Source organism: Rhodnius prolixus, unplaced genomic scaffold (assembly GCF_049639745.1).
Source record: "Rhodnius prolixus isolate KJV_2025 unplaced genomic scaffold, Rpr scaffold_2, whole genome shotgun sequence".
Classification (NCBI taxonomy): Eukaryota; Metazoa; Arthropoda; class Insecta; order Hemiptera; family Reduviidae; genus Rhodnius; species Rhodnius prolixus.
This window is the reverse complement of record NW_027411592.1, coordinates 57,926,333-57,937,015: the sequence shown is the minus strand read 5'-3', so window position 1 is coordinate 57,937,015 and position 10,683 is coordinate 57,926,333. Positions and strand designations below refer to the sequence as shown.

General features: G+C 30.5%; 1 protein-coding gene and 1 long non-coding RNA gene across 2 annotated transcripts; one reads left to right on the top strand and one right to left on the bottom strand.

Moving 5' to 3' along the window:
• Positions 1–596: 596 nt before the first annotated feature.
• LOC141450057 (motile sperm domain-containing protein 2-like) lies at positions 597–8,901 on the bottom strand. The gene is made up of 10 exons (XM_074120084.1): positions 8,597–8,901; positions 8,360–8,503; positions 8,091–8,268; positions 7,547–7,710; positions 7,249–7,445; positions 4,191–4,272; positions 3,129–3,241; positions 2,352–2,549; positions 1,568–1,732; positions 597–1,071 (listed from the first exon to the last, which is right to left on the bottom strand). The coding sequence occupies exons 1-10, from the start codon at positions 8,667–8,669 to the stop codon at positions 865–867; spliced, it is 1,521 nt and encodes a 506-aa protein (XP_073976185.1). The 5' UTR covers positions 8,670–8,901; the 3' UTR covers positions 597–864.
• LOC141450062 (uncharacterized) lies at positions 5,699–10,248 on the top strand. Its single transcript, XR_012455914.1, has 3 exons — positions 5,699–5,865; positions 7,902–8,002; positions 10,091–10,248. It is a non-coding gene; the product is annotated as an uncharacterized lncRNA (long non-coding RNA).
• The last annotated feature ends 435 nt before the right edge of the window (positions 10,249–10,683 follow it).

Genomic DNA, 10,683 nt, shown 5'->3' with positions numbered 1-10,683 from the left:
CCTTTCTTAACTGTTCTCAGTTTTCTCCTTATCTTGATGTGATTGTCAAGACTTTCAGTACCAAATTTTAGCTTCATTCACCAACATATTTCGGAATTTATTTTTCTTAGTCTGAGGAGAGGTAACTTAAAGGAAGTTAGTGGATGACGAACCGCCAAAAGTTTAGCTGTTAATAAAAAAGGAATTTCTCCAGAACAACAAGTCCAGAAGTGGGATTTTGGTAATATTAGCACCAGGGATACAATTTAGTGGCAACACATTCTGGACAAAAATTGTACTATTAGATTTAGTGCAGCTATTAGACTCATTCAGAAAATCGGCATAAAGAGCGTAAAGCAGTGATGACTTCGGGCTTACGTAAGCCAAGAAAACAGTTACTAGTTTTTAAAGAAATAAATCATGCCTTGATACCACAGTAAAATATTTTGTAATAATTTTTCCTTATAAATGGTTATTTACATTTAATTCTCAATCTTAAGTGGTAAATATGGAATAAAAGAATGTTTTTTTTAACATGCGAGGATAAAAATAATTATAATAGTAATTCTTATTGTTAATATACTCTTGACAGTATAAAAATAAGCATTTCTCACAAGTTATTTTTTTTAATCATTACTTTTTATTTGTTTATAAAGCAATCCACTTCATCTTTTATCTTTAAATAAATTAAAGGGAAAGACTGAAAAACGTATCATCATTGTGGAACGTTTTTACGGATATTCAGTTTAGAGGTAAAAAATAATTGATGGGCGATCAGGTACATTCTTAATGCAGACAACTTTTTAAGCCCCCGGGAAAAATACATATGTTTGTATCTCTCTGCCTCTTTTAAAACTATTTTTTCTTTTTCTTCATTAACTATTTTTAATTTTCGTCTAGTTGACTGTATGAAGATGATGTTGGAGAATCACTTAAAAGACAATGATCTATTTTATTAGCATTTTGATCTTGTACTAAATATGTTAGACATAATGCCAAACATACTACAAGAAATGTAACAAAAAATAAAACACGTCGCTGGAATTTTACTTCGTTTTCAACTTTGAAACAACTTTCACTTACGTGGTTCATCTGTAAATAATAAATAAATATTTTCTTTAATAGTTTTGTTTAAGAAAGAAATAAAATTAAAAAAGTGTTTATGAAATACTAGAAAAACAATATAATATGTTAATTTTTACAATTCTATGTTCTAATATCTCGCCGGAGCCTGCTTGTGTGAGATGACCGACGCCGTGGCGAGCATGTATAGAGGCTGTATCTTAAGGTATTTTACGAAACTATCCGCTCTGGTCCAGCATTCCTGTCTGAGGCAGGCAAAGATCTCTCTGGCCCATTATAACCAAAATAGATCTGACCTCGGCGTGCTCGACTTGTTTAAAATAAAAATTCCTTAAATTGATGGAAATCCTCACGGGGAGGAAAACGTTTCATTAATAGTTGTCTTCTTTTCTTTTTTCTTTAAACAAGCCTTTTTTACTAGATCGAAACTTAAAATTTTTAAGTATTTCGTTACGGTCTTTAACAAAATTTGGTAAATAATATTATTTAATAAATCTTAACTTACGCTGATCAACAGCTGCGATATTTTCTGTTCCAATTCTGTGGAAGGTGATGCAGAAAGGCCAGACGATAGACCCACACCGGGAGCACCGTTATGTGACATTGCTTGTTGTAGGGAAGCCACACGACATCTTAAACGATGTTCTTCCACAGTCGTACTGTCCACTTTCTAAACATTTTTTATTTTTAATAAAGGTCATTAAGGATGTAGTTTTAAAAAGATTTTTCAAAGTTATTTAATGGATTTAACGAGATAGATGTAAACATATGTTACGAGTATTATTCAATATAACCTTAATAATTTCTTAGAAATTCGGCAGGATGAAAAGGTTAGAGCTTTCCAATGTAACATTAAAGTGACATTCTGCTCTTACACCTACTAAGGAGAAGTTTTGCAATAATTAAAATTATCGAACCTATTTTCGCAAATGAAGGTGTCATTTGGTTCAAAATTTTATGTAGATTTGCATTTTAGAAGTCTCGAAGCGGGGCATCTTTAGGAAAGGAGTTCGCTCCACGCGAATAAGGCCTTTATTATTGTGTATTGTCAGGGAGTGGCTACAAAGCCAAATTTATTGTGATCTAAAGCATCATTTAAAGCTCTCTTATGGTTCTTGTTGGTCCACCAGTGTTTATCAGCAAAAGCTGTTGTTCATGTTGTTAGGCTGGAATATCCAGCGAAGATCCCAGATTAGACACTTAAAGCAACTATCCTAAAGAAGCCAATATTTGTCCACTTTCTTTTCTAAGAAAACCGTTAATTTTAAAACTCTTTATCCAATACATACCCTCCATGCTTCAGTGAGGTCACCAGCTGAATAATCAGTATGCTCCAACGGTATATTCATTACTAAGAATTTATCTCGTAGTATGTTAGCACCAGTATACCCAGTTAGCAGTACAACAGATATCGTCACTTTATCTTCTGCAGACAGCATGCCACAACTCGGACGGACGCGAAATTTCTCTGGTGATGTAGTTTTTACCTTCAACATGAAAAAATCCAATTAGTTCAATTATTAACTGTTCACTGCATGATTAAGAATTATTATTTGTGTATTTATAGCGCGTCAACATCTGAGGTTATAAGCGCCATTATTATTCATCTTTTTGTCCTTAAGGCAGGTTTTAAATCAATCTTTGGTCGATATTGAGCCCAAGGTAGCTACATCAACGACTTGATTGTAGTGCAAAGATGGAGGAGATATCCTGCGCAGTGTGAAGCTGATTTGTTGATTATTCCATTAATTAGGATTTAACAAATTTTTTTTAAATCAAAATTCAACTTCTGTGAAAAGGCTTTGTAGGTTTCTTGAAAGAGTACAGAATCAGGTTATTGGGAAAGTATCGCAATATCATCTACGGAGGCAATGAGAAACGTGTATCAGTTCGAGTGGAACTGTCTGAGTAAAGATTAAGATAGAGGACTCTGCCCTATGGCAGGGCTTCTTTAGAGCAATGAAGAAAAGAACGAGTATTCAAATGACACTTGGAAGTATCCATCAAACAAATAGAATTTAAGGACAAGGAAAGTAAGTAATGGATAGAAACAATAAATATTTTACCTTATAAGAAATGTTGAAATTACTAATATTTTGAACAGTGAACGTCCCAGTAATTTCAATACCTTCTTGCGTAAAAGATATAGCATCTTGCGGTGTTATAAGAACTCGAGTTGCTGGAATAAAAAACACACAAATTTTCAAATGTAAAGTTTCGATTCATTTAAAAGTTCCACAAAGATAAACACGAATAAACAAAAAAAGACATAAACCTTTAAAATCTTTCATATTTTTTTGTTTGTTGAAAAGTGCAGGATAAACTTCAGAAAAAAAAAATAATGTAATACAAAAACAGTTTAGTAAAGAGACCTGGGCTAGCTGGTGGTCAGGTTAAAAATTTAAAAATAAAATCAAGGTTATGATGATATATAAATACAAAACTAGTGCAGATGAAATTTTGCCCGCCAAAGGTTTGACATTTAACCATAACTGATAATATTAAATTAACTAAAAAGCAAAATAATTAAATAAGCATTAAGAATTGGAACTACATATACCTAATTAACTAATAATATTAAGTATTGACTTCAAAACGAATAATTCTTGTCCCATTTTCTATACGAAAACTACATATTTTGATAGTTAAAACTATATAATATATCCTACTAAATTCAAACATCGACACTCTAATTCGCTGACGATACGTTTTAGCAATTCCCATAAATATGAACCCATCATATTCTTTGTAATTGCTTACATTGTTTTCGCAGTTAAGGTCCAAATGCATAAATGGTAAGGTAAGTCCAAATGCACAAGTGTCCAATTTCGGATCAATTAACAACTCCTATGAAGCTATTTAGAATACGAATATCCTGATAAGACCCCAGGGAAGGATAGAGTAAAAGAGAGTGAAAAAGAAATAGTGAGATGTGAAAAACTTATTTTCTAAATAAAAAGCATGCAAGAAGTGTATGATAAACAGGAGTATGTTTATTGAACAAGAGTGAATTACTACTAATTATATAAATTTTATATTAATATTTACACATTTATTTTGAAATCTGATGAGCAATATTGACAAATAATTTCAAATATTTAACAACAAAAATAAAAGTTTATACATACAAGATTGTGCTTCGTCAGGAGCAAAAGGATCCCAATCGCCAGAATGTGATTCAACTGCTGGCGATCCATCTGCAAAATGTACCTGAAATATTAATAATAATTGATTCCATAAATATTTACAAGCCAAAAATCGATTTATTTATAACGATAGTGAATATTTTTAAAGCTTTAAAAAACTTAGTGAAATTTGTTTGTTATCGTTCTTTTTTTTGTTTTTTTTTTTTTTCTATTTTTAATTATATCAAAAACGGAAATGAAAAGTGACAAGGCTTTCACCTAATGTGTTACTTTTAAATACTTCCTGGGGATTTCAGATTGTAGTTCATCATATAATTTATTATATAATATTTGGACAAGGTCAATATGTTTATTTTTTACTTTTTTACTAAAAGAATCTATGAGTTCTTCAGTGATCTATCAAGATAACTTTAATCAGTTTTTTTTTTTTCTAGTAACTTTATTAGGTTAAGATTTCGCGGATGTATCGGGTCACCGTAGCTTCTGGATAAGGGCGCAGACTTCTAATTACCAGCTGTGTTTTCTGTTAAAGAAAACATTATTTTCATAATTCTATTTGCGTTGAACTATTCCACCATTTTAAAATTTGCGACCTTCGCTGCTTGCTTTAGTTTTATTTTAATTTCTAGCACTATCGGAAACAGAGGACAAGAATCCTTTCACTGATAAGCTTCACTTGTTGTTACTTGAAGAAAATATCTTATCGCACCTTCTCGCCTTTCTTTAGGGATCCACTGTGACTTTTTTTTCGGTTTAATTTTTGATCGAAATGGATGGTTTTAGTCGCACAAATAAATCGAATTATGACTTTCATATTCTTACTATAGACCCTTTCAGAGCAAATATAGGCGGCACTGTGTTTCCAGTTTATCACTTTAAAGGGAAACCTCGTATCTTGATGTACGGCAGGTCTGAGATAAAGATAACTTCGATTAGTTTAGCAATCAGGCCATGATTTCGCAGAAAATTAAGCAAACGTCGGCTCTCGGCGCCCACAATTTCCGCCATTGAGTGATCAGTTTCTAATAAGGAGGTAGTATCCTGGCTACAATCTTCCTTAGTTTCTTGTTCCCTTGTTCTGTAGTGAAGAAAACATCTTGGAAAACACCTCGCAACAACCTTCGCCACTTAGGATGAAAATAATTGAATAAAAATTATTTTAATACCATACTTTTCATTTGAAAGCTATTTTACTTTAAATAAGGTAATTTTAGTCATAATTCCGAGATATTTAAAACAAATAAGAACCAATAATAATACAAAAAAAAAAGAAAAAAAAAGCCTACTTATAAAACAAATTTCACACAGGTTTTTCTATCATACGTATAAACTAGAATAAAATTAATAGAATTTATTTCTGACGAACCCCTACTGAATCTCCTGAAGCTAAATTACATTTCATCATAACATTTTTTTTTTTAAATAAAATACTTGAACGTAACTTTAAACTTTGAACGTAAATTTAAAAGAAAAAACACTACGAAACAGATGATTTAGTATTCAAAAATATTTAATCTACATATAAGGTTACAATATTAACTTATCCATTAAAACTATAAAGTTTATTAAAGGCAATAAATTTTTGAGAATAATATATTAAGTTTATACTAATCAAAATAAGGATTAATGTATTGTATTATGAAAAAAATTACTTAAGGTAACTAATTTTTTTAATTTACATGAAATGAAAAACTTTCAACTTATTTTTTCTCGTTAATTTGATTAGTATGGTGCAAAATGATTCATAAAAAAAAAAAAAAAAATCAAGTAAATTTTAAAGTCCCCAAAAACTTAAAATACTAAAGCTTTAAAATGAAAACAAAAATTAAAATAATATTTTAAAAATGATAAACTTTTGCGACTCTCTCAAATTTCTAATGGACAAAGCACATTTTTTAAAGTGTTCTATTCTTGGAACGTGCTGTCAATTTATTGAGCATTTACTTTATTTCTTGTGATAGGACGTATTTTGCAGAATGCGCAGCTCTTTGTATTGGATCATTCAATGTGAAGTAGTGTTGGGTCAAACCAAAACGAATCAAAGTTTCACAAACTATTCGAAAACTATTTCGAATTTGTTTGAGAAACATCTAATTAATTACCTTCCTACTTCTTTTATAGTGAATGTTCTACTACAATTAGATTCTACAAAAATAAAAAAAGTATATTTTCCTTACTCCGCTTTTCTTTATAGTATTTTCATTATTATTGGGACAAGGACCAGGTCTGTTTTCACAAGGCACTGCAGACAAGAGACTTATTGTACCATCCCCTTGATAATCAAGGAAGATAAATTCTCCCATTCTTACTAAGTCCAGGATCTTACAAGTTTTTGTTGAGATATGGATCTCCTGCAAAGTGCCAAATACCTCATATCGCAAAATCGCGATAGTTAAGCAGTGAAACAGGATATGAGAAGCTGTTGCCCCTATTAATAACCCTGCACTGTGAAGGTGTTTTCCGATCCTGCCATGTTCTGTAATGAGGCCAGTTACCAACATAACCTGATTTCTACCTAGCTTCAGGTTCTCCTCGGTTCTAATTTTACACATGTCGGGTAAATACTCTTACTACGTTTTACTAATGGCTTTCCATAATTTTTTTTTATGGACTCACCAAAGCCATTGATCAAGAGTAGTTTGCGCGGTACCCTTGGTAATTAAAAAAGCAAGTTCTGGACTAGAAATAACCAATACTTCTTATACCCTGAATAAGGCTTACAGAAATTCGTAAGTGCCATCCTGAGTCGTAATAAAAAACGAACTGCAATCTGGTAAAAAGTATCTTCTTCTTGAGATGCGTTTTCATTCAAACCGAGTTACGAGTCAAATAATTGTTTGATTCCTTTAAAAGAATCAAATCGCCCATATTTAATGTGCCGTGAGTGGTGTTCAAAAATAACGCCGTGCATTACACAAAGTTGAAAACATGTTCTGCGTGCCCGTATGGAATTAGGCCGTAACAGTACTAGTAATGAATCGTATTCTTCTGACATTCATTTAATATTTTATTATAAAAAAAAAAGAAAACAGTTTCAAACCTTCTTTTTATTCTCTTCATTCTTGGAATATTCACCACTTGACTCAGGCTGAAAGGAAAATACGTAACTGTCCATTCCACCCCAACTTTTCAAAGCGTGGGCATTATCTACGTAGTCTTTCAGCGTATTTTTATTGACAAACTTGATCTTCTGGACAGCTTTTGTTGGCAACCAGGTCTTAATGATTTTAAATGCAGCTATTTAAACAAAAATAATAATGTATATAACATCCTAGAATAGATGAATTTCAAAAAAAAAAACACTGAAAAGAGATAACTAATTACAAGTCATTACTTACCATTCAACACCCAAGGCATTTCAAAGATCAATATGTAATTCAAGAAATGCGGATAGTATTGTTTGCAAAGGTTGATAAGATATTTTGTGTAGTCCATGTCCAGATTTGCTAGGCCAGTATCAGTCATATCAAAGAAAATGGTAATCTGATCGCCCCTATCCAATCTGAAATAGTCCGTAAATGCAACTCTATACCAGCTGATAGTGGGCGAAATAGTCATAATTTCTTTAGAGCAAAACATATGAACACTACTAAACAAAAAAATGATAGTATTAACAACTATGAGTGCCTAGCTACTTTTTTTCATTTTATTTTTTTGTATTTTTAATATTGAGGTCTCTGTCTTTTTATTTAGGTTTTGAAAAAACAGTTCTTAAACTCTTAATTATCAAATGTTAAATGGAGTGTTTCCTACTGTTACTATAATGTTTTGGAAGTTTTCTTCGTGTGTAAAGGGTATGACACTTATTTAAAAACCATTATTTAAGTTTTAAATTAAACAAAACAGTGCTCTTTGCCATAAAGTATAAACAGGTTATCCTACCTCTCTACTCGTTCCATCCAATAAACCACACACTTTTTAAGTTCCTCGAAGTCTTTTTGTCCTTTAACATGTTTACAACATCTAAATATGAACAAAGACTTTCCATCTTTATCACGGCTGTATACGAAAATACTACCTTCCTCTAGATATTCTCGGTTTACTGTTTGTTCTGATAATTCTACAAAGAAGGAAAAAACACACAAAAAAATAAATTTTAAAAATTTCTATCTATGTAGATATAATTGCATAAATTGAATCTAATAACTGACCATTTACTTTGAATGACTTTCTCCATTCGCAAGTCTCAATGAGCATGTTAAGGGCATCTTTCATTTCAAGATCATGATGTATAAGGAATCTTCTTAACCAACTATCGTCATTATTTACACGATTTAAATCTTTCTGATGAAAATCTACAATTCACAAACATTAAAATACAAAATAGATACCACAAGAATTGTATTCTAAAATTTTATAATACTTAAAAATGTTTGTTCGTTACTTACCTTTATTTTCTTCTTGCACTCTTTGCAAAAACTTTGCCCTTAACTCTTGTATATCTTGGATGGTCGGTTCCATTACTAAAACCTCAATTAGTCAAATATAATAAACCTATATTTTCTTATAGTTCACATTAAGAAACTTAACCTTTGTAACACACTATATTAATGATAAGGTATTGTGAATCATACTTTAACAATGTTTGCACTTTGTATCCTTGAATTACAATATTACATCGTTGAAGTTAATGATTGTAGTTTCACAGACCAATAAACAGGCTTTTTCTCTTAAACACGGCACAGAAACAGCTGTCCGCCTGGACAACGATTGATCTAAAATACCGGGAAAATTCAAATGTTTTGGAGCCCAACAGATCAATAAGAAAGAAAATTTTTTTTTATTAGTTTGCATCATGTTTTTCTTGGCAATAGAGTGGAAATTTTGTGAAGCTCAAATTTCATTTAAACATGCCACTAGTTGATTAACACTGGAGAAGTTAAAAACTTTTAATAAAGAAAATAAACAAGAATTCTTTACACTTCCATCTTTTAAAAAATTGCCCGAATTATTTTTTTGCTACACAGGTTGTTTTAAAGAGATTATGTATTTCAAAATAGTTCGTTAACATTTAAGACAAGGTATTCTAGTTACCTGTTTTATTGAAGTACTTAATTAATTTACGGAGATAGTACTTGAAAGTTACTAAGATACTTCCATAACAAGTTTTAGGCACCTACTGCCAAGCTAAATGTATTGTGAAATAGAATTTATTTTGTAATCTACGAGCTATTAATGGGATGTTGCATATATTCGTGCCAGGATGATAAAAAAAAGTGCCTCTATGAGCACCAATCAGGCATTAAAATACAAGAGGAAAGTTGTTCGACTGTGGCTTAGATAAAAAGTTTCAGTAAAGTGTTTCCCTTATTACAATCGAACATTCTTCCTTTTGTTTATATTACATCTTTGAAAACTTTAAGTGTATCTTTATTATTCCAACCTAATTGCACATGAAATCTTTCATCTTTTTACCTTTGCCGTAACGGGCTGTACACTGAGTAATAAGTTGAAGCCTGCTTCGACAAATATTTCTTAGGAGTTTTTCTTTTTCTCTCAAATAACATCAACTCAGCGTTTTCTTATTATATAGAAGTAATTAATCCCATCCTATTAGTCAAGAAAAGTAATATTGCACCTTTTTTTATGAATTAATAATCTAATTAACTAAATTGTGCTGATCTATGGTAGAATTGAATGTAATAAAACTTTATGCATTACTGTTTAGAACTTTATTCCTCTAACCAATTTGGTATCTCAAATATTGTAAAGATAAAGAGGACTTGAAAATGTATACATTGCCTCAATAAGACATTTTTATAAAAGAATTGTAATAGACAAAAAATTAAAAAAAAAAAAAAAAACACAAACGAGAATTTAGGTATTAGTCTAACCATTACATAACCTTTCCAATATGGCTGATTATTTATTCATGTTTGTAGTTCACAAATTACTCAAGAGATAGCATGAGTGTGTCCATTTCTATTTGTGGGCAACCAATTTTAATCTCAAATCTCAAAGTCATTTACCTGGTAAACTTATGCTTGCAAAGCAATACAAAATTAGAAATTTGAACAAATATATGATTTTCTTACAATAATTTGGCTAAATTTTATTTTTTCTAATAAAAACAAAATTAAATTTCATTTTAGTGAACAAATAAATATAATTGTCAAGCAATAAGCTCTAAATATTTCAGTCGAAAATTTGGCAAAAATTAAATCAATTATAACTGAATTTGGCAATAATATTTCTTCCTTTTAGTTATTTACAGTTAATTATTAATTTATTTTTAGTTTATAAAAAATCTTTCTTGTCAATACTGTGCGCGGAGGGTTATACAGTGACTCCCATTAATATTGGGACAGTACATACAGAAGTTAAAAATTGACGAAAATTAAAAGTGGCACCCATTTATTCAAATTTTTATAAATTCATTTCATTTTATAATTACTATTAATTAAATAAAAACTATTTAAATAAGTACATAAAAATGTTTTGGTAGATTAAAAAAAATATATATAATAATAAGAGC

Coding starts and splice junctions, on each gene's coding strand:
- LOC141450057 (XM_074120084.1), bottom strand. CDS start 8,669: ATGGAACCGACCATCCAAGATATACAAGAGTTAAGGGCAAAGTTTTTG. Junction 8,504..8,596: donor AGTGCAAGAAGAAAATAAAG/GTAAGTAACGAA, acceptor TGTGAATTGTAG/ATTTTCATCAGAAAGATTTA. Junction 2,550..3,128: donor ATTTCAACATTTCTTATAAG/GTAAAATATTTA, acceptor TTCATGTTGAAG/GTAAAAACTACATCACCAGA.